At 39.8% G+C, this 23,976-nt stretch overlaps 2 protein-coding genes across 4 annotated transcripts in view; one reads left to right on the forward strand and one right to left on the reverse strand.

Annotated features, from left to right (window-relative positions):
• The window catches only part of KCTD9 (potassium channel tetramerization domain containing 9), a 37,114-nt gene extending 15,031 nt beyond the window's left edge, over nt 1-22,083 (reverse strand). Inside the window, exons 1-6 of the mRNA XM_060653228.3 lie at nt 21,913-22,083; nt 9,747-9,868; nt 7,143-7,186; nt 3,593-3,689; nt 2,887-2,945; nt 2,553-2,681 (exon numbers count right to left, since the gene is read on the reverse strand). Of these exons, the coding sequence (XP_060509211.1) occupies nt 2,553-2,681; nt 2,887-2,945; nt 3,593-3,689; nt 7,143-7,186; nt 9,747-9,868; nt 21,913-21,960 (499 nt within the window). The 5' untranslated portion in view covers nt 21,961-22,083. The remainder of the gene's footprint in view (nt 1-2,552; nt 2,682-2,886; nt 2,946-3,592; nt 3,690-7,142; nt 7,187-9,746; nt 9,869-21,912) is intronic.
• Nucleotides 22,084-22,267: 184 nt separating this feature from the next.
• CDCA2 (cell division cycle associated 2) overlaps nt 22,268-23,976 on the forward strand; it is a 52,990-nt gene continuing 51,281 nt past the window's right edge. The window contains exons 1-3 of one of the 3 annotated variants that reach the window (XM_060653225.3): nt 22,268-22,824; nt 23,582-23,645; nt 23,738-23,911. In XM_060653225.3, coding sequence (XP_060509208.2) covers nt 23,582-23,645; nt 23,738-23,911 — 238 coding nt within the window. In that variant the 5' untranslated portion in view covers nt 22,268-22,824. Of the gene's footprint in view, nt 22,825-22,890; nt 23,121-23,581; nt 23,646-23,737; nt 23,912-23,976 lie in introns of those variants that run through there. The other 2 variants (XM_060653224.3, XM_060653226.3) reach the window with 2 other exon arrangements.

Genomic DNA, 23,976 nt, shown 5'->3' on the forward strand with positions numbered 1-23,976 from the left:
CCACCACAGAAAGGGTTCTCGTGGGCCTCGCTCTCGGTGTGCCAAGATCTTCTGAGTCAGTCAGAAACCTACCCCTCCCACTTCCGCCAAGGGATGCGGTAAAGATTTTTTTCTACTTCTAGGTTCAGAAGCAAACCTTAAAAACTTCCGGAAAAGCCTTATAAATGCAAGAGGCATCTATGGGAGACAGTTGAGAAAAGGAAGGAATATTTAGCACATTTTCTTTTTTTTTTTTTTTTAATTTTTTTTTTTTTTAACGTTTTATTTATTTTTGAGACAGGGAGAGACAGAGCATGAACAGGGGAGGGTCAGAGAGAGGGAGACACAGAATCTGAAACAGGCTCCAGGCTCTGAGCTGTCGGCACAGAGCCCCACGCGGGGCTCGACCTCACGGACCGCGAGATCGTGACCTGAGCCGAAGTCGGCCGCTTAACCGACTGAGCCACCCAGGCGCCCCTTTAGCACATTTTCTATCAGCACCAGGAAGAATCAGATTTGAATCCCAGCTCTGCCACTTACTACCTTTTTGGTCTTAGAGAAGCTACTTACCCTTTCTCTTAAAGTTCCCATTCACATTTGTGAAATGGGGGTATTATTACTTTACTCACAAAGCTGACAGATGTATTAAAAGAGATAGGCATATATATTATCTGGTATAATGCCTGGCACCTTGTAGGTTCTCGATAAATGATCGCCATGATCATTATTACATTGTATGTTTTCTGACATTTAAGACCATTCTCCTTTTATCATATCAAACGGGAGTTCAGAAAATTCATGTCAACTTCAGGGAAATAAATATTGAAATGCCAGAAAAGTTCTCAAGTTAGAGAATACCTGAAGTGAGATTTAGCAATGAGGTAGGGAACGATGACTTAAATCAGAAAAAGAAGGTTTTGAAGACAAATGCAAACAGAAAAGGAAGACATGATTCACTGGAAAAACTGAAGGTCATTCAAGGCAGAAAACAAAAGAAATAATGAAAGTAAGCAACAAATATATTCACTGATGAAAGCACAAATTAGGAAGAGCAAGATAAGGTCATTTAAGTCAACAGAGGGGAGAGAAATAAGTCAGTGTCAATGATTATAAAGCATATAACTACTTGGGGGCAACTTGTAGCTGAGTTTGGATGGACTTTGTACTAATCAGAAGTAATGTTCTATAAAATGAATCCAGTATAGACCTCTGCTTGCTGAAAACTGCATAAATAAGAGCCTTTCCAGCAAGAGACTTGAAAAAGGAGCCAAGCATAGCTTGTCAATAGCCTGTATCGCTGAAGTCTGAGATAGCATGGATGTATATTTCTGACGTTATTTCCTAGGTGGGGAGGATATGAAATGCTATCAGTGATAGCATAGAGAAAAATTAAACTGGGAAGCATCAAAGAGCCCATAGGATATCCTCAGTGAGATTTAAATGTCCCCAGGAGAAAAAAGTGGCCACTAGAGTATAAGCAGCAGAGTGATCTAGCTGCTGAAAAGCGAAGGACTGTATGAGAGGGTACTATTGCTTATTGTTCTAATGATAATTTCTGCAGAATGACTAAGGTAAAAAAATAGGTTATACATGGTTTTAAGCAACAGTTGGTAGAAGGTAAAAAATAAATAAAAAAGCAACAAGAACTTGTTATGAATAGGTATGGAGCCAGATGAAGGGTCACATAAGGTCACTTTTTGCAATGGGTAAGCCTTAAAGGCAGTATAAAATTTAATACAGCAATAATAAAAGTTATTGTATCTATTGTTCTACAGAGATTGTAAGCTAGCTCCGCCCAGGCTGATTCTGATGGTACTATTTTCAAGATCAGATTCCACATAAAGTTTTAGATTTCCAGCTTTTCTTTAAAAATCAAGGCTCTGACACCCTAGGTCCACACACCCACATGGCAACAATCTGTAGAAGCTGAGAGAGAATGCGCACTCAAGATCACCATGCTCTCCACCAAGTCAGACCAAATTTAGCCACTTCGAGGCCCATCAGTTTTGAATACGCATCTACTGCTTTATAAGAGCTTTGGTCTATATCATCTCCATGGTGTGAATATCCTGTGATGTAGTCAGAGACAAGTAGATTCTTAATACTCAGTTTTCAAAGCACACTCAGATTTTCCCCAAGTTAAGCTTGGGGAACTGAGTTGTAAGTCGTAGTACTGAGTTTCTAATCCATTCTTATGATTCTGAAGCGGAATTTCCCCTTTTGACGACTCTACATCTCAGTATAATGGGAAGGTCCATAACTTGAAGTCAAGTCACAGTCCCAGTTCAATTAAAAGCAACAAAATCTTTTAGAGTCCCTTGTGATAAAATCTAAATCTATTTAGAATCTAAAATCAGAATTTATGGGTTGTCTAAACATATACCCATAGACACAAAGACTATCTGTGCCTGTTTCTATATCTATATACACTCATATATGTATAAATAATTTAGTTTTAAAAGTGGAAAAGATATACTTCTACTTTATGAAAATATACTATAGTACTAAACAAGTGAAAACAAATTAAATATCCTAAACTTACAAAAATGTGAGGAATCATACTAAAAACTCACCCAATAAATTAATGCCATCATTTACAATGAGCTGTCCGTGACGCAAGTAGTTCAAAATGGGTTCAAAGTACTCGGGACTCCGGTCAATTAAGAAAGCTCCTCTATGATCCTGCTTATTTCCCCAGACACCTGTGTCACCATTTCAGCGAAGAAAACCCCCCATAAACAAGAAACAAAGTTAGAAATTTATGAAGAAAAATTATACTACATACTAGTAAGTTTTTACCCCCGTAAAAAGTATTGATACCATTAAAAAAGCACAGAAGGACAAGAGTTAGGTCAGTATAGCTACAAACAGATCACACAAAATGTGAAAACCATGTGTTGCACTCACCTTTGTCCTTAAACATGTGGGCCAGCATACTGTCAGGTTCTTTATTCACTAAAGTGCTCCTAAGAATTCAGGGAAAAAAATTGATTTCTCCATTTGTCTTTATAAACAAACATATTTTAAGTCAAGAGTATACTCGATCCCAGCTGCTCTTTCAAAAAGATGCATGCTATAACCTGGTAGGAGTGATGCTGGGGAACAAAAACGTGCAGTAAGTTGCCATTTATCAAAATCCCTTCCAATCTGGCACTTCCTTTGACTCAAATATTGTTTTGGTTTCCTTTCACTTAAAACACTCATCTATCCTTCTAGCAAGCTATCATATCACAATATTCTTGACCTAAACTTAACACGTTTCTTATCCCTTTAATCTAAGCAGCTGTAGTCGCTACAGATTTCAATGTTGTTCATCTTTACTTGTGTTGCATGCGTATTACCTGACATCTAAAGAGCATGGTCTAAAAGCCTGAAATATTTGCTATCTAAAAAGCACGTTCATGCCTTTCATGCTTTCTTTGGAATGACTTGGGAATCATTTTTCTACTCTTGAAAAAACTTTCTAAAAAATGGTTTAAGATCACAGAGTACTTTAAGCAGCAATGGAGTGTCTTCTAAGGAAATCAGCAAAATTGCAGGAAAGAACAAACACTACGTAGTGCCCCCTGCCCCGGTCCAACACACACATGTGCACACATTCACATGCGCCTACCGTGTAGTTGTAAAGTAACGCCCTCCGACGTTTAACGTTAGCCAATCCGTGTGAGATCCCGACAACCCTTCAGGTAGTTTAGAATCTGTCTGAGGATCTAGAAATTACAATAAAAAAGTTAAGATTGGGGAACTGGGGAAGATGGCCACAGCGTAATTTTTTTTACACTAAAAACACACATAAAAGCATACCAGAGCTACCAGAGACCCACAGACAGCATTTAAGACAACACTAGGCGATAAGGTATTCCCACCAACACTGAAAGGTAGAAGAGCAATGTGGTATTGGCATCTTTGAAGGAAGAAGCTGCGAGAAACAACAGGGTATGTGATGAACCGAAGAATTCCCAAGTAATCCATACTCATTTCAAAGCTCAGTAAGTCGATCTGAGAACACCATACTCAAAGTGGAAGGCGTATCTGGATGTGGAAATGGATGCAGGCATTTGCAGTGGGAACTGAGCAGGCTGGAGATGAACTCTCGAAACCCACCAACCAAAAATCCCTTCTAGGACAAAGCCCAATGCCAAGGATAAGATGTTGGAAAAAGAATGCAGTTGAACAGAACAAAAACAGCAGCGACCCAAGAAAGAGGAGTCCAGATAAAAGGCAGAAAGGTCTAGCAGAACCAGAATGTATCAGAAGGTGACTGCCATACATTTCAATACTTCACAAAAACAATAGAAAAGGGAACTCTAGAGCCATGAAATTAGAAAATCTTTCCTGAGTCAGCCCACCTTTCTCAAGTTAAGGAAACAACTTTTATGTTAAGTGAGCAACAGAAAATCCCATACAAAAATCTTAAAAGAATTACATCTCTAGACAATGAAAATGTGCCAGAAAGAAATGCCCACAAAATAGATAAAAACTATAATCTAATATTCCAAACATGCTGAAGAAGTAATACAAAACATGAAAGAACAATATAACTCAGAATTGAGGTGAAAGAACTCAGGGGAGAATTAGAGCTATAATGAAAAACCAATTCAGGGTGCCTGGTGGCTCAGGTGGTTAAGCGTCCATGTCTTGATTTTGGTTCAGGTCATGATCTCACGGTCATGAGATCGAGCCCCATGTCACGCTCCACGCTGGGCGTGGAGCCTGCTTAAGATTCTCTCTCCCTCTCCTTCTGCCCTTTCCCCGCTTGTGTGTGCTCTCTAAGGAAACGAACAAAAAACAATTCAGAGATGAAGATCAAACGAGAAGAAACCCAAGAGAGAATAAACAGACAAAACCTTAAGGGAAATAAAAGCTGAAAAAGAGGAAAGCTTTAAAAATCAGTAAGAAATGAAGAAAGATAAAAAGGATTTAAGAGAAGATTCCCAATACAGAAGACAAGCACAGAAGATCCCACATGCATACAATAGGAGTCCTGAAATAAGAAAATCAAAGCACAGGGACAAAATAAACGCATAATTGAAAGTTCAGGAAAACTGTCTTGAAATTAAAAGAACATTTGAAAGTACCTATTGACAGGATCACCACATACCACACAAAATCAACCCAGAACACCCAGAAAGAGTTTACTAAAGAGTTTACTAAAATTACTTTTTAAAGAAAGAGAATAATCCTTGGAGTGGCTTAGGAAAAATAATCATTACGAAAGATCAGATGTTTTGGACACCAACATCTTATGTCAGAGTAAGAGTAACATAGTTAAGATATTTAAAGAAAGAAAATGTGAACCAAGGATTTTTTAGGCACCTTGAGGTATAACTGATATACAATAAAATACACACCGTTCAAGTTTGCAATTTGTTCAGTTTTGACACATCATTTTTGACATAACCAGCCAAACTGATTTTCAAGTACAGAAGCCACAAATTGTTATTAACTTGTGAGATGTCAGAGAATACTGTTCGTCTCAGAAGTTCTCTGTAAACAATCTACTAGAGAACAAGTTTCAGATGAGCACTGGAGGCATCAACATAAGGACTGAAGGGAAGCATCCAATACACTTAGGAGTAAAGCTAAGTGACAGTTTTAAGAGAGAGGGTATAGTATATAATGGCTATGCAATGGCTATGCAATTTTTTAAGTAAGGGAAGAAAGGAATGAGCATATGCAAAAAACGTTTAACTGTCTTTAGTAATCATATTGGTACTGAAAGTATTGGAACTGTTACTGACACTTTTATGTGTGTTTCGTGTGGGATGAAGTAAATGAGTGCTTATGTGACATAATTCTATCATTCCCTAGGTCCCTGAAAACCAACGAAAGAAAGGAGACACAGGTGTAAGACAGAGAAAGTTAAATAAAAACCTTAAAATCCCGATTACAAACCAAAGTATGAGTATGAACTCATGAACTCTCTCCTTTTTATATAGCATATAAAACTTTAGATCATATAATATATATTACATATACATTTTGTCTCTAGCTAGCTATGTATTTCTAACTCTGTCCATCAAAAAGCCTAGTAAAAATGATAAACCCAGTAAAAGTGAGTCTGTCTGGCACCCAGACTGTGTTTTGAAATGACATTTCCTACTAAAAGAAACCAAGGCTTCTTGGAAAAAATATTGATCTGGGTCTGCAACGGAAGGTTAAGCTGTACACCCCGTTATTCCAGACAGGAAGGAAGTTCTAAAGACCAACGGAGCTGTATTAAAAGGGGTTGAAGAGACTTCCATCAGCCACATGTAAAATACTCCAGGCAGCAATAAACACAGAGCATGAGAACATATCAAATATTTTTAAACCCAAGAGTTCATAACGATAAAACAAAAACACAAATTGATTACTTTTTGTTTCGTTTGTATGTGTGCAATGAACCAATTAAGTGACCATTGCCTGCTAACCACTCTGTTAGGCTAATAGATCAGACGTGTGGAAAACTCTATGCGCACTGTTTTTCGGTAGAGACAGAAAAGCATGTACTTACTTCTAAGTTGGCAGCTGCTGGTGTGCTGATCCTGAGAACTACCTCTATTCACCAAATACAAGTACCGTGATGGCTTAAACAAATTATTAAATATTCAGGACCAGGCTGTATGGAACTGAACATATCAAACACTCAAAGAACAGTTAAGCTATCTGAGCCTTAGGCTCTTTCTTTTGAGATGCACGACTTTCTTCGAAATATGTGTCCATGTGTGTATGGTTGATACCAAGTCATTTTTGACCCATTTGATTTGACCACTGGCGAATGATTATCAAACACTAACTTATACAAGCAATACATACTCAAAAATCTGTAACATAACCCAGAAATTTCGACATTGCCAAGGAGACAATTTCAAAACAAAAGTTGTAGTTTCTAAAATTGAAACTACCTTATTTGATGAGTCATATTTGATGAGTCTGTGCACTTTCAGAGCATTTTAAAGGCATGGAAAGGATGAGGTATCCACACTAAAATATGACAACATAATTCAAATTAAAAATTTAGCTCAACACAGACACCCAATTTAGATCAGAAAAGGTATGGCGATCTGAATACTGCCACAAGATCCTTTTTAATATTAGGCTTGGGAAGCGCATATAAAATGTTTGCCATTTCGTCTTTTTCATTTGGGCAGACAAAATTGGCTTTTAAGGAAGTCACTTACCAATAAATGGTTCTCCTTCACACACAAACAAAACATCATCATCCCTGGGGAAAGCAAAATTTAAAAACCACCATCAAAATCCAGAAATCACCTTAATTATCAATTGATTAGAGGAACTATACCCTAGAATTATGTAGAAGGCAGGTTTTGCTATTAATCTATATTGCAAAGAAGAAGTTGGGTAAGTTTCCAGTGCTTTGCTTAACTTTTGAACTATGTTTGGATTTAAATTCACATAAGATCCCACACATGGAAGAACTTTTAAAATGGAAAAAACTGGGGTGCCTGGGTAGCTCAGTTGGCTGAGCATCCGACTCTTGATTTCAGCTAAGGCCAAGATACCGTGGTTGTGGGATCAAGCTGAGTGTGGAGCCTACTTAACATTCTCTTTCTCTCTCCCTCTGCCCCTCCCCCACACTTGTGCACGAGTGTGCACGCGCTCTCAAAAATAACATAAAATGAAATGCAAAAAAACCCACAAAAAGACCAAAAGCCACTTTGCAACTTTTGTGAATTCAGCTTCCTTATCTGGTATGATTAAAGCCATAGGCCAACTCTTCTTTTTTTTACTTTAATTCTGTAACCCTAAAAAAATTATTGGAGTTTTCTTCGAAATCATCAGCTGCTCTGTGCTTTCAAAATGAAAAGACATTTTCACGTAACATTTAGGAAGAATATAATTGCAAGTATAACTCTGCTATAAAAACTCACCCACCAGCCCCCTGAATGTAAGACAACTGCACACAGTCCAAAATTCTAGATTATCAGTATGTATCTCCTCCCCTGCCTCAACATATCTCAGCATTAGTGTAAATAAATGATCAGAGATTGCACTGTGAGCCACAAATTCTTAATCAGGTAGATATTTTACAAGGCTTCAGTCCCGGTCTCAATGGGTATAAATTTTTTATTTCCTATAAGACATCATAAGAATATATTGAATGTTTCCTAGAAGCAGAGTCTGTGTTAAGGAGAAACTTCGGTTGATGTAAATCATTCAACAATGAGACGCAATTATCCACTGAAACCGAAAGAAGCTGGGAGACAGATGCTGAAAAACTAAGACATTCTCACTAATTTGGATTATAAAGCTAATTCAGTCTGTGCTTTTCTTCTGCTCCATCACCATGCCAGTTAACTCTTAAGACTAGTATGAAAATTTGTTTTCTTCTCACTAACAAAAATCAACTACTAAACTGTATGACCTGGGTAAGACGTGGAAGTTCTCAGATGTTTAGTTTCCTCATTCATAGAATGAAGAGATTAGAGGTGATTACCTTCAAAGGCAGTGTATTATATTGAAATGTCATACTGACCTGAGTTTAAATGAAAACTAAACTTTGTATACTATTGTAATTTAGCACATCATTATCTTCGTACCATCACTTTAAAAAACCCCATGTGTTTTCTTCGCCAATTAAATGAAGTAACTTGAGAAGAGTCAATAGAACGTAAGTGGCATTGAGTCAGTACTTCGTGTTCCATTCCTATCTTCCTTCTTATGCCTCTTCTTGCTTCAAAATTCTATGATCCGGTGAGGATGGAATGAGGTGAACTAACATTTGTTCTAAAGAGATAAATCTGCCTAGGATATTTAAAAAACAAGAACAAAACCCAACAAACACAAAACCACTATTGTGGCAGACCACTGGTGAGTTCACTCTACTTAAAGTTCTCTCTTATCTAGCAGGTTTTTTCCAAAGTGGGTCTTTATTTTGAGACAGAAGGAGAGAGAGAATCCCAAGCAGGCTTTGAGCTGTCAGCTCAGAGACCAACTCAGGGCTTGAGCCCATGAAACCGTGAGATCATGACCTGAGCCAAAATCAAGAGTCTGTCACTTAACCAACTGAGCCACCCAGGTACCCCCAAAGTAGCTCTTGATAAGGTTTACAAAATTCAAAATATTCTAGGAAACGAATTGAATAACAAGCAGTAGCATATAAAATTCAAGAGATCAGATTTCTAACATTAAAAAATGCATGTCTTCAGAGAGTGAAGTTCCAGAAGTTCTAGGCATCTGAATTCTGAAACATGCCAAAAAGAGATTAGCCAAACCCAAATGATAAGCCAGTGGGGAAAAGAGGCAGAAAAGATGTGGTGAAATTAACACTTGGAAAAAACTTGGCAAATTGGTCATCTTCCAAATGATTTTTGGTGAACTGGTTTTGTGTAAATTGGCCATTTTGCAAACTGGCCTGCTTCTTTGTGAGGACTAGTTTTATAACAAGTAGAGAAGAATCAATATTTTAAGTTTATCTTACAAAAACACACACGTTCGGAGGCGATCAAATCATGAGTTAATGTATGTACGTCAATTTTGTAAAACAAAAATAAATTCTGACCACCCTATTGTAGGCCTTATTAGATCCATCTCTAATAACATGAAGAAAAAATTCCTTATAGCCATATATGAACTTTGCAGAAAGACTGTCAGAATATTGGAATAGAGGGCTTTGTATCTTATGCTGTAAGCCCAAATTATTTAAATTCCAAAGAGCAAATTTTAGGCAATCATTTGCCAAGATTCTGTCTTCTTAAGGGAACCAGGAGAGCACCAAGGCACTGAGGGAACACTGGAGAGAGCTTATAAAAAGTGAAGGTTACCTGATCAAAGCAATATCATCAATCAGTCCACCTTTCCCATTATACACACTGGTAGCTTTTATGCCGAGTTTACTGCTGGCCACAGAAAGCAAATCAGATAAAGTTCCATACACAGCAACCACCTGTGAACACACCAGATTAAATGTAATGAATTGCGTTACTTACAAATTAGAAGCTACCACACTAGAAACACGACTAAAAATCAAACTTCAAATAAAAGGAGATTTTGACAGATTATTAACTTCTAATATTGCTGAAATCCAAAACTAGAATGTAAGAAATCATCTCTGCCTGAAAAAATCTACAATCTTACGTACGTTACATAGTGCTCCAGTTCTGAAGACAGACCCAAAGCTGAATGTAGGCTTTGACATTTCCTAGCTGTCAACTTGAGACAAATCAATCTCTTTATGCTTCTGTTGCTTTAATCAGAACTAAATAAAAGTCTCACCTACAATCAGGTCACGAGGATGAAATGAGTTAATGCATGGTACCTGCTTAGCAAAGTGCCTGAGACGTATGAAGTCTTTATAATGTTGCTTTCATGTTATTCCTTTGTTATAGGAATGTTTATTTTAAAAATAGGAATGATATACTGTTTATAACATTTATTACACCAATCGCCATACGGAAGGTAACAACTTCCCACTTCATTTACTTCGTTCTTCAATAACTACTAATGTTATCAAAGCCAGATTTTAGCTAACATTCTAAATACAGCAAACAGCTGGGTTACAGTGAACTGATCTCTCCAGCTTTACATTAGGCACAGTCTGATATATGTATAAGCAATGCAAATACTTAGATGGGGGCTGAGATCCCTCCATGTAGTAAGTTGTTTGTTTGTTTTTGCTGCAATATAATTTTAACTATGGGTTCCCAGTGGCTGAGTTGTACAGTTGTGCCATTATCAGTCAGGATCTCTGAAAATTATGAATGAAATGTAGATGAGGGGCTGAACATGAAGAATGAACAGCCAATCAACTTCCCACAGGATATTGGATAAAGGTGCCATGTGAAATAAGAAACAAGGCTGATCCTTTGTTTACCAGTGACTGGAGTTCAGTAGATGTTGAATTTTTAGTTAAATAAATAAAATGAATAGCAGGGCATAGAGGGAATTGTTGGCTAATATAAGAGTGTGCAATCTTTCATGACAGATTCCAACTGTTTTCTCTTGGATCGTAAGGATAAAAGGACAGAGAAGTATTGTTAGCTGGGGAATTCTAGGGAAGGGTTGTAGGCAAGCATAATTTATAGGGAAGAGGGTGGATTAAAAGATATACACAATCCAAGTGTCCTTAAACGGATGGATGAACAAAATGTGGCATATACATACAATGGAATATTACTCAGTGTTATTAGAAGGAATGAAATTCTCATACATGCTACAGCATAGATGGATCTTAAAACCACATGCTAAGTAAAATAAACCAGACACATAAAAGGGCAAATATTATGTGATCCCAATTATGACATACTTATAGGCAAATTCATAGAGGCAGATAGTACAACAAAGATTAGCAGAGTGGAGGCTTGGTTTGGAAAGCTACTGCTTAATGGCTAGTTTGTTTCTTTTTTTAAAAAATTTAAGTTTATTTTGAGAGAGAAAGGGGCGGGGGGCGGGTTGAAGGGGAGAGACAGAGGGAAAGAGACAGAATCCCAAGTAGGCTCCTCACTGTTAGTGCAGGACCTGACGTGGGGCTTGAACTCAGAAACCGTGAGATTATGACCTGAGCCAAAGTCTGATGCTTAACCGACTGAGCCACCCAAGCGCCCCAATGGGTAGTCTCTATTTGGTTTGATAAGGTTTTGGAAGTAGTGGTGAGGTTACACTGTGAATGTACTCAATGCCAATGAATTGTGTGCTTAAAAAATGGCTAAAATGGTAACTTTTGTCATGTGTATGTTGCCATGTCTAAGGCCATACCACCCTGAACACGCCCGATCTCGTCATGTATATCTTGCCATGGAAAAAAAAAAATGATGCAAAGCACTTGGCACGGTGTTCTGACACTGCAGACATGCCATAAATAATTGAAATCTGAATAAAATATGGCTCCTATATTTCCTACCATTTTTCACCTCTGTAAGAGCCTGGAATTCTGTTAGTGCAGATACATGTTCCTGGGAGAAAAGAAAGAATACATAAAGCATTATGTAGTATACTTGCTCCTGCTAAGGGAGAGAGTGTGGAGAGGAAACAAAAGAATCAACAAAGGTAAAAACACAACAGAGTGACCGAAGCAAATGCAAATCAACTTTTACAGTCTGGAAACTGCCAGAGGAAGGTAAGAAAATCCTTTCTAACATCATCAGCATTCTTGTCATAGTTGCTATTATATTAATAATTTTCTAACTGATCTTTGCTTCTTATATATTTTTACATGGCTTTAGTTGGCCTGACATTATCCTCTCCTTGCCAGAACATCAACTTTCTTCCCCAGCATTTTTCATTTCTCTCACTCAACTGGCCATATCATAAAATGGATGAAAATTTAATGTATCTGTTACGCTCCTGCATTTAAATATTAGAACATAACATCTTTTTAAAAGTTTGAGAGAGAGTGCATGCAAGGGGTGGGAGGGACAGAGAGGGACAGAGAGGGACAGAGAGGGACAGAGAGAGAGAGACAGAGAGAGAGAGAGAGAGAGAGAGAGAGAGAGAGACAGAGAGAGAGAGAGAATTGCAAGCAGGCTTCATGCCCAGCCTAGCACAGAGCCTGATGTGGGGCTCGATCCCATGACCTGAGTGGAAATCAAGAGTCAGAGGCTTAACCGACTGAGCCACCCAGGCGTCCCTAGAAAATAACATTTATATGACTTATTTTTCAAAACTACATCAAATTAAATTATTTTCTATGTCCATATGATTGACTTGATTCTTTCCGTAGGTCACTTGTTTCCTAATAAAAATAAAGGTCACCCGCCATGTTCTAAAGCCATGCTGTCCAATTTGGAAGCCACTAGCTAAAAGAAGCCATTTAGATTTTAAATGTATTAAAATTAATAAAAGATTAAAACTGAGTTCATCTGTTACACTAGCCGTATTTCACTGGCTCAGTGGCCACACTTACTAGCGGTTCCCATACTGAACATTGCAGATGTGAAATATTTCCACCATCGTGGAAAGTTCTACCGGACAGTCCTGTTTCAAAGAGCAGAACAAAATGACAAAGAAACATCTATTTTAACTGTTAGTCTTGACTAAGACCCAGCAGCTCACAGTTACAAAGTGATAATGTCCAACTCAAAACCTGTTTGCAGATCTATACGGGGGGGGGGGGGGGGGGTTGAGTAGTTGCCATCTTCTCTTTCTTCCCCACGGATGTCAAATTTACTTATAAGACAAAAACAAAACAAAACAACACCAAAAACCAACAACAACAAAAAACAAAACAAAACCAAAACCAAACAAAAACCCTACACACACAACCTGGCAATTCTCAGGGCAATCAAAGCATAACAGGTGTTTCTTTGTAGGTTGCAAAACTACTAAGGAACACATTCTAAGTAAAAATTGAGTTAAACTTCATTTTATTTTCACTTAAGTCAGCCCTAATAACACAGTATCAAATGCAATTTAACATCTCACCAAATATTTTCCAATCCAACTTTCTATCTAGGCTGTACAGGTTGAATGAGAAAGTTTTAATCTGTAAAAAATCGTTACTCATTCTGTGAATATGGATAAAATGTTAACCCCTGGCAATTCTGATGAGCAGCACTTGAGTACATCCCTGAGTACTTCCTTAGTCGTGACATCCAGAAAACAACCACAGCTGGTTTAAAAAGAAGGCTCTAGTTAATTAAATGTTACTTTAACGGGTTTATAATAAGCCTGTGACAAGTATGTCTTGAATGTTAGATGAAATTTTCATTGCTTTCAGAGTGTGGAACTAGGACACATCTTTTTTGTATGAGTCAGTTATTTTTATTTAAGTTTTTTCCAATGACATTCTTAAGTTGAAAAACAAAATACACAGTTAAAATGCAATTCTAAAGTGACAGTCGTAAAACTACTGAAAGTGTCTAGCTTTGGGTAATAACATGATGGTTGACTTATTTTCTTATGTGTTTTTGTTTCCCAGATTTGTTAGAATGAATTTGTATGATTTATGCAATAAGTAGAAAAAAGTTGGAAGATCTCCATTGCTCTACGTTCTAATTTTACAAATAAAAATTATTCTAGCAGTTGACCCTTTACATGAAATAACTAAAGGGCCATCAATTAGAGAAAATAGTAGTGAAATGATTGAGGAAAATCTTACAGTTCTGTAAATTTGAAAACTGCCAGTAAGTTGGGCCACCATACTCGTTTTTCATTTGAAGGGCATTTTTGGCATTTGTTTTTAACTAGATCACTTTAGCTTTACTCCCTCGAGCTTACTAACAAACGAGATTAGAATTATATTGCAAACATAATATTCAACATCTGTCTTTCTTATAAACCAACCATAATATCAGATTTAAAAGATCTCTACCAACATAAAAATGTGATAAATTTGGAAAAGATTTTAAGTTGGTAAGAAAGTTTCTAATAGACTGGCACACGTACCTTTATGTAACAACTTGGTTGGGAAAAAGCAGCAATGGACATCTTAGATGTCATGGATATGAACTCTGATTGTTTTATATTGAGCTTACTTTTGTCCTCAGAGGGGCCGAGCAGTTCTAGAACGATTGTGCTAAGAATGGCTATTTACTTTATGCGTACTCCCCAGTGTGGGCCCCGAGGGTCCACATCACTGTGATTATCCACTTTAGTAAACTAGGCACTAAGAATGGAAACATTCTATGAAGTAAATTGAGAAGCACATGCAGTCAAGTTTATGACCACTATATTATACTGCTGAACTTAATCCTGTCTAAAGGACAAGTGAAAGCCATCTAACCCATTGGGAAAGTAAATGTCATTCTGTACCTAGGAGGACATATCAATTTGGGGAGTTTTAATTTGCCTTTAAACGCCATTTTCAAATTGCAACCTATGTTTCTCAAATGTAAAAATTAAAACCTGCACATGTACTTAAAGTGTTTTTTCTTACATGCCCATACTATTACCTAATACACTATCAATAAATATTTATTGAATTTACGCAGGCTCATTTACCCAAACTACTGATCACAATTATTAAACACGGAATCCAATTTACTCTACCTACACTTTTAGTTGAATACATTTAAAATTGATTTTAAGTTTTTATTTAAATTCCAGTTAACATAGTTTAATATTAGTTTCAGGTGTACAATGTAGCGATTCAGCACTTTCATACAACACCTGGTGCTCATCCCAAGTGCACTCCTTAATCCCCATCATCTATTTAACTCACCACCACCCCCAACCTCCCTTCTGGTAACCATCACTTTTCTAAGAGTTAAGGGTCTGTTTTTGGGTTTGCCTCCCCCCCCCCCCCCTTATTCATTTGTTTTGTTTCTTAAATTCCACAGATTTTTCGCTTATTTTGTTGCTAAAAAAGATGACATAACTAACTCTAGGTCAAGAAGGCAAATGTTAAAATACTGCAATACTTCTGGAAAACAATTTGGCCTTTGGAATAATTAAACATTCACATACACTAGCACCAAATACAGTTGACCTTTGAACAATGCAGGGTTTAGGGGCACCAACTCCCTCTCCCGTGTACTCTAAAATCCACATAATGCTCTCGACTCTCCACTTTACTCATAGCCCACTGATGACTGGAAGCCTTACCAAGAACATAAAGTCGATTAATACATATTTTATACATTATGTTATATACTCTACCGTTATAAGGAAGTGTGCTAGAGAAAAGAAAATGTTAAAAAGATCGTAAGGAAGGAGCGCCTGGGTGGCTCAGTCAGTTAAGTGTCTGACTTTTATATTTTTAAATGTTTATTTATTTTTAATACTTTATTTTTTATTTTTTAATTTAATTAAAAAAATTCTTTTAACGTTTATTATTGAGAGACAGAGAGAAACAGAGCATGAGCAGGGGAGGGACAGAGAGAGGAGGAGACACAGAATTCAAAACAGGCTCCAGGCTCTGAGCTGTTAGCACAGAACCTGATGCGGGGCTCAAGCTCACAAACTGCGAGATCATGACCTAAGTCGAAGTCGGATGCTTAACTGACTGAGCCACCCAGGTGCCCCATAATTTCATTTTTTTAACTTACATCCAAATTAGATAGCATATAGGGCATAATATTTGTTTATTTTTGAGGGAGGGGGGAGGAGCAGAGAGAGAGGGAGACACAGAATCCAAAGCAGGCTCCAGGCACTGAGCTGTCAGTACAGAGCCCGATGCGGGGCTCAGACTCATGAACCACAAGACCATGATTTTACAGTTGTGAGATGGAGCCCCGAGTTGGGCTTCACACTGGGTGTGGAGCCTACTTTAAGATTCTCTTTCTCTTCCTTCCTCTCTCTTTTTCCCTCCCTCTCTATCCTTCCCACCCCCCAAAGTGTTCTCTCTCTCTCAAAAAATAAAGAAAAAATCATAAGGAATATACATTCACAGTACTGTATTTTTAAAATTATTTTTAATGTTTATTTATTTATTTTTTAATGTTTATTTACTTTTGAGACAGAGAGAGACAGAGCATGAATGGGGGGAGGGTCAGAGAGAGAGGGAGACACAGAATCCGAAGCAGGCTCCAGGCTCTGAGCTGTCAGCACAGAGCCCGACGCGGGGCTTGAACTAGTGAACCACGAGATCATGACCTGAGCTGAAGTCGGACACTTAACCGACTGAGCCACCCAAGCGCCCCTAATGTTTATTTATTTTTGAAAGAGAGAGAGAGACAGAGAGTGAGCAGGGGAGGAGCAGAGAGAGAGGGAGACACAGAATCCAAGGCAGGCTCCAGGCTCTGAGCTGTCAGCACAGAGCCTGACACAGGATTCGAACTCACAAACCATTAGATCATGATCTGAGCCGAAGTTGGACCCTCAAATGACTGAACAACCCAGGCACCCCACATTCACAGTACTATATACAGTGCACTTATATATACATATGAGTGGACTTGTACAGTTCAAGTCCATGTAGTTCAAGGGTCAACTGTTATTACAACTTATATATATATCCACTAGAGCAGTGGTTCTCAAAAGTGCCATCCCTAGACTGGAAATATGTTATACATGCAAATTTCAGCCCCATCCCAGATCTACTGAATCTGAAGGTCTGGGAGTGAGGCCCAGCAATGTGGTTTCTCAATTCATCCAGCTAATCCCAATGCATGCTAAAGTTTGCAAACCACTGCCCTAGAAAATGCTTGCATGTGTTCACCGGGATATACATACAGGAACATTCATCGTAGCACTGTCAATTTAATAGAAAAATGTAAAGAAATAAACAACCCAAAGGCCCAGTGACAGGAGAATGAATAAAATGTGATAGTTATTTGTATATAATGGACTATTACAAAGCAGTGAAAATAACTAAACTGTAACTATGTGGAATGTTAAGGTTATAATCTTAGAAATATCGTAAATCCAAAAAGATTACATATATCATTGTAGGATATGTGCCAAAATGACAAAACAAAATATAGTTTAGTTACTCAGACATACATGGCTCAACTATTAAAGAAACACAGCAGGGGCGCCTGAATGGCTCCGTCCGTTAAGTCAGGTCACGATCTTGCAGTTCGTGAGTTCGAGCCTGGCGTCATTTGTCTCCTTCTCTCTGCCCCTCCCCCACTCGCACTCTGTCTCTGGGTCTCAAAAATGAGTAAACATTAAAAAAAAATTAAGAAATACGGCAAAGAGAAATACACACCCATGAAATTGGAGAAGCAAGGGGATACAACAGTGGACAAGTAATTGAGTTTTGGTAATATGCTTTTTCCTGGGTTGTGTGGGAGGTTTACCCTATTTATTATTTTCCTCTTACTTTTTATGCATTATCGATATTCTTTATGTGTATCAAGTACATTTTTTAAATGTTTAAAATTGAAGAGCAAAGTTGTTACTAATGTTTAGATTTCATCTTTCTTCCGCTTAATATAATGGATTCAAATTTGGATACTCAACACCAACAACACATTTCTGACCTAATAACAAAGCCAGAAGGAAAACGATTACGTCCTGGGTCAGGACTGTAAACATCAGCACAGAAGATCTATTTCATATCCCACTACGTCTGCAGTGAACTGACATGGTTTCTCATAGAAGACGGTACTCAGGAAGTGTTGGCTGAATGAATGAATAAGGTATACAAAAGGTTTACAACTTGCACAGCCCATTACTGAATATTCTGAAGTTTAAATAAGCAACTTATGTTCAAAATGTACAGAAATTTTGAACTGACACCAGGTTGCTCCAAAGCCATTCACTACATTCAGGTGTTTGGGCCCTCATTTCGAATTCCTTATGCCAACTATTTGCAGGGAATATTAAAAAGAGAAAAATGGAAATTCTGAGGCATATGGAGAAAGGAGGAAAGGGTTCAAGCACAACTGATTCTTTTGGAGCAATTGAAAAAAAACCCTAAAATTTAAAGATCCCAATTTTTTAGAATCATGGCCTTCAAATGTTTTTGACTATGTACCCCATCAGTAAAACAGTTTTGGGCATGTGCTCAAACATTTATGTGTTTATTTAGTTATTTTATAAAGCTTATGCCACACGCAGAAAAAATATGATTTCCCAAATGAGGATTTTTTAATCAACATAGAGTATGGAGTCAGCCAGGAAAAATCCCCTAGTTATCATTAAATTGAATGAAACCCTGCAAATATAAAATTGACTTTAAACAATGAAAACAAGGAAGGAAGAAGGAAAAGAAAAACATCTGAAATTGTCTTCGTATGTTGGGAAGTATTTTTAAACATCTTGCTAATGGGGATGACCTCATCATTGGCTAATGTTTCCACGAACAATACACACTTAGGGAGTGGCTTATTGTTAATAGTAGTTATCATTTGGGACTTTAAAATAGTCTTTAAAATTCGGCACTTTTTGACTTCTCAGATCCAGAGATCCAGTTTTTGGTTTTTTTTAATCTCGTAATTTCTATTGGGAGATATCTGCTCTACCATTTTCTCATTGCTACGTGTGTCCACATTAACCAGTAGTCTTCAATCTGCTGCTTCTTTGAAGGAATCTTTTAAAGCCACTTGGCATTTTGGGGTGCCTGGGTGGCTCAGCCGGTTAAGCGACTGACTCTTGATTTTTGGCTCAGGTCCTGATCTCATAGTTCCTGAGATGGAGCCTTGCATGAGGCTCCGTGCCTTCAGCGCATAGCCTGCTGGGATTCTCTCTCTCTTCTCTCTGCCTCTTCCCTGCTCACACACTCTCACTCTCTCTCAAATAAACATTTTTTTTTTATATTAAAACATTTTTTTTTTTTTCATTTAACTTTGGGAATCAGAGAGAGACAGAGTACCAGCAGCAGAGGGGCAGAAAGAGAGCGAGACACAGAATCCAAAGCAGGCTCCAGGCTCTGAGCTGTCAGCACAGAGCCCGATGCGGGGCTCAAACCCACGAACCGTGAAATCACGACCTGAGCTGAAGTCGGACGCTTAACCGACAGAGCCACCCAGGCGCCCCTCAAATAAGTAAACATTTAAAAACAAAAAGCCACTTGGCATTTTGGTGAAGGTTAATTTAGTCGAAACCTGGATAATACACATCTTAACCCAGCACATGTGTGCTTCAGTACATCACAATATGCCTAAGCGAACCAACGAGTGAAGGAAGTTTTCACGTATGAACCCACTCTCCTCACTCAGAAGACTTGAGACCACCTGATATATTCGGTGGTTGAAAGCACGTGTGTCTTTATAGATTGAAAAACCAACTTTTAATATGACTTTATATTTTTAAGTACAAATAGAAAGCATAGCATTTCTTCTTAAATACCGGCGGGTCCTCTTGCACACCCTCTGTGGTGTCCTATCTCACTCTGGAAAGCACTTAGAGAATGCAATGTCCTCTCTACAACTACATCAAAGCATTCACCAGCTAACACTTCTGTTGATTCAGTATACAGAAAAGTCATAGTAGCATATATGACGTGGTTCCCCACAGTAACTCCCTGGCCTCTCCAACCCTGGGCTTTACGGCCCAGTCTGGCAACCACTGAACAAGCTTTATAGAAGGGAAACTTATTTGAAAAAACAGACTGGTCCTATGGCCAGGAAGCAAAACTAGAAGCTAGGTAAGTACGGAGATAATGAAAGTGACACAGATATTCCAAATGCTGGGTGGGAAATCAAACTCGAACAGGGGTGCTCTGTTTCAGCATGTTTTTCGCGAACATCATGTCATGATCACGCCAATCCTGGCTAAATATAGTCGCTTGATTTACATCAACATGCCAGCTGTTACGTGTTATTCTGCTATCTTTTGTCAAATAAGAGGACTTATAGTATTTTTTTAATTAGCTAGAGAGAGAGAGAAGGAAACATGGAGAGCTTTGGCATAGGATATGTTTTCCAATTAAGTAGTAAGGATTATGGTTTGATTTGTTTTTAATATTGAGTTTATACAAGTACTTTCTAGTTTGATCTTCCCAACATAAACATATTTATCTTTATTTACTCGAGATGTGGTTTTTCTAACCTATTGAAATTCCCTATCAAAATATTTTAAAAATAAATACAATTTAAATCCAAAAATCTAACCTAGTCAAAACTAGATAGCTGCAAAAGACACGGCAAGACTAACACAGACGATCTTTGAAAAAACAAAATTCAGTGGTTTCAGAGGAGAGTTACAGCATAGTTAAATATTTATGGCTGAGTTGAAACATCTTGTCTTTCAGGGAGGGACAAAGCAGAGATGCTGGAAAAAAAGGTCCATCAGAGGTCTGTTTTTGAGAACATATTACAATTGTTTGGATATACTAAGTCTTCCAGTAACAAGTTTTAGATTATTAGCAGCTAACAGCAGACGAAACAGGTTTATAAAAAGTTAATGGTCAGAAATAACAGAACTCTCGTGAAATATATTTGCAAGTAACATTCATGAAAACTCCAGAACTTGAATACATGCCAGTTGTTTTCATGTGTTAAATCTCTAAAGCCAGAATAACGCAAAATTATAGTCAACAAACTAGACTGTACTTCAGATTTTTAGCGCAGATTTATTTTAAAATTTCGGAGTAGTTGGAAAGCCATTTTTCATACCCGGGCACAAATACACTAGTTAAAAATTTACTGTTTCCAAAATATGCAGGAAACAAAGTACTGTATTCTGACAAATAATACAATGAGGCCAATTTACCTTCGTCTTAGACTCTAAGGCATAGTTACTTCTAGATGTCACTTAGCCACATCATAAATGTCTGCCTTGAACAGTCAAATTTTCCAAAGAAGCCGAACAACTTTCATGGGTGGGGCAAGAGGCTTGAGAAGGAACAGGATTCATTTTGGCTTGCTCCAGCCTTGGAAAAAAATATTTAGTACCACACCCTCAACAAAGGCCTAACACAGCAACTTGTGATGTCAAATCAATCCATTTTGGTCTACTGTGACGGTCCTCTAAGGAACTAAAATAAGGCGAAATTAAAAAGTGAGTAAGTTCGGCGGCGGCGGGGCTTGGGGGCGCCTAAAAGAGAAAGGTAGGAACCATCAAGAAAATGTCCCTAATTTTCAATCTTCTCTCCGACCTAGAAGAATATCTTATTTATCCACCGATAAACCGTTTTTTTGGTTTTTGTTTGTTTTGTTTTGTTTTTTATTCTTTCTACCTGATCAGGCTTCCGTGCCCGCCTTAGTTGTTAACCACCACTTTCTGGAGCAGACCATTACTCAGCACGAAGGTGGCCACGAGCACCTTCTATAGCCAGGGGTGGGGGGCAGCGGGGTCTTCGGGGAGGCGGCGGCAAGAGGAACATCAATCAGCACCCAGCGCTCAGGTGACAGCGGCCCTCCCCACGCCCTCCGAGTCCTCCTCTTTCCAGGACCCACACCTGGACGTGGGAACGCTAAAGCACAAGCCGACCTGCGCTGGTCCCCAGGACGGCCGGAAAGCCCAAGGGCAGGCTCGGGCTAGGAATCCCGCGGGTTGGGAGGAGGCCGCGGGGACCCTACATTCACCTCCTGGACGCCCCCACCCCCGGCGCACGCCCACCTCCCAGCCCCTCTCCCCAACTTCAGCCCTCTGCCCTGCCAGTCCGCTCCGCGCTCCGCTGCCCTAGCCCCCCGCAGCCGGCCCGCCTCCTCCCGACCCCCTTACCTTTCCGTTCTTGGGGCTGCCGTTAAGGAACAGGGTCACCCGCCTCATCGTGCTGCCCCCACTGGGTCCTGAGTGAGTCGCCACCCTCCCACCTGGCTCTCCTCCCACCTTCTTCTTCTCCCGCCCTACCCCTCCCTCCACCCACTCGGACTCTCCTCCCTTCGCCACCTTCCTTCTCTTACGGAGACACACTCGCAAGCACTCTCGGTCACACACCCCAGGGTTGGCCGGTCCTCCTTCCCACCCCGCCCCTGGGCTTCTCAGTCAGCCTGGGACCCTTCCCCCACCTCTCCCAGACTGACTCTAAGCTCCACCAATCAGGAGGCAGCGCCGGCCAGAACTCAACCAATCATCGCCCTTCATTGGGTGGGCTCATACTAACCCAGCCCAGGTGGAGGGAGGGAAGAGAGGTTGCAGTCTGGCAGACGGGAAGGGTTATCAGCCAATCAGCTGAACCTGAAGCCGAACGGCGGCTCAAAGCGTTACTGAGCAGGCGCAAACCCAACCCCAGGTAGAGCTCATCTGCATAGGGAGGCGGGGTTTGAAGGAAAGAGGTGGAGCACTAGCAGGGACCCATACAAGTAGCACCACCCCCCTCAACTCGCTCAAACCACGGGCGAAACGGCTGGCGTCGGGACTGAGTGATTGGGTAAGGGCCGCCCGTCCTTCTGCCAGGATTGGTCCAACGATTCTTTTCGAAGTTTGCAGTATCCAATTGGAAAATGGGGGGCGGAGCCAGCACTAACCGAGGGGTTCCTCCGCGAGACGCTCACGCAATGTAGTCCCTGCGGATACAGGTTAGGCGCCGGTGTCTCTCGTCGATGCGTCACCCACGGCTAGTGGTGGCTTCTCTCCAGCTCACGAAGCCACTCTTGGTCCTGGGACGGCGAGGAAGAGGCCTGGCAGATAGAGGTACGCGTGGACACGTGCGGGCAGCGGCGGCGTAGAGATTCGCGGAGTAACGCCAGTGCCGGGAGGCGGGGCCAGCGGTTTGAATCGGGCGGCGGGTGCGGCCTGGCGGTGGAGAGGGTAGGGAGTGCGCACTTGGGCGTCGGAGTGCTGGCGCCCTGGACAAGTCGGCCCCCGGCGACCCGCTTGGTGGCCGGTACTTGCCGTCTCGAGCGAACCGTCAACACCTGCAAGACACTCACCTGCGGTGGAGCGTTTCAAATAAACCCATTGGGAGAGCCGAGCTGCGGGAGTCAGAGGTAGGGCAAGGAGCCTGGTGCAGCAGAGCTGTTTTTGGGGCGTGCTTTTCAGAAGCGTGTTGTACTTCTGCTCTGGAGATAGTGGTCCTGTGTCCACTCCTGTGACCTGAGCCGGGTCACCCGTGTGCTTTCTAAAATTCAGATTTCCTGGAACCCAGCCGGACCTACTTAATTAGAATTTCTGGGAATCTGCAAAGCTGTGTCTTTTAACAGGGTACGCAGATGTTGCAGATGTTTGCCAAGGTTGAAAAGCCATGGCTTCTAGTGTGGGATCTGTTGGTTTCCTCCCCAACGGCAGTTTCCTCCTTTGCTCTTTTTAAAAGCTCTCAAAATACGTTCTTGGCATCTAGTTTCATGCCTGTATAGGTTGCATTAAAATTCAGTCTTGAATGAGGATCTTGATTGAGTCACGTTAATATTGGGGATGGGGTTATTTTTCTCTTCTCTCTCTTTTTTTTTAGATGGATACCAACTCAAAAGACAGCGAGCCTCTTGAAATCAACGAGTCTCCTATTCCTGGTGCTGGTATGTAGTGATCTGTTGCCTCCTTGTGAAACGTAAGGTTTAGGTATTTGTTTTCATCATATTTTGCCCTCACAATATGTTGTCTGTTTCAGAAAGTACCTCTTTAATTTTGGGAAATGGGAAGCTTGTAACTCCTCACAAGCATGCGCCTGAAGGGACTCCTAATGGTTGCACACCAGATACTTTTAAGTCACCCTTGGACTTTTCCACAGTAACAGTAGAGCAACTGGGAATTACACCTGAAAGCTTTGTAAAGAACCCTTCAGGTAAGAGAAGTTGTCATTCTATTGCAGTGCTTTTAAAGTTTAAAAATAACTTACATAAGTTAGTT

This window comes from Panthera onca, chromosome B1 (assembly GCF_046562875.1).
Source record: "Panthera onca isolate mPanOnc1 chromosome B1, mPanOnc1 haplotype 2, whole genome shotgun sequence".
In the NCBI taxonomy this organism is placed as follows: domain Eukaryota; kingdom Metazoa; phylum Chordata; class Mammalia; order Carnivora; family Felidae; genus Panthera; species Panthera onca.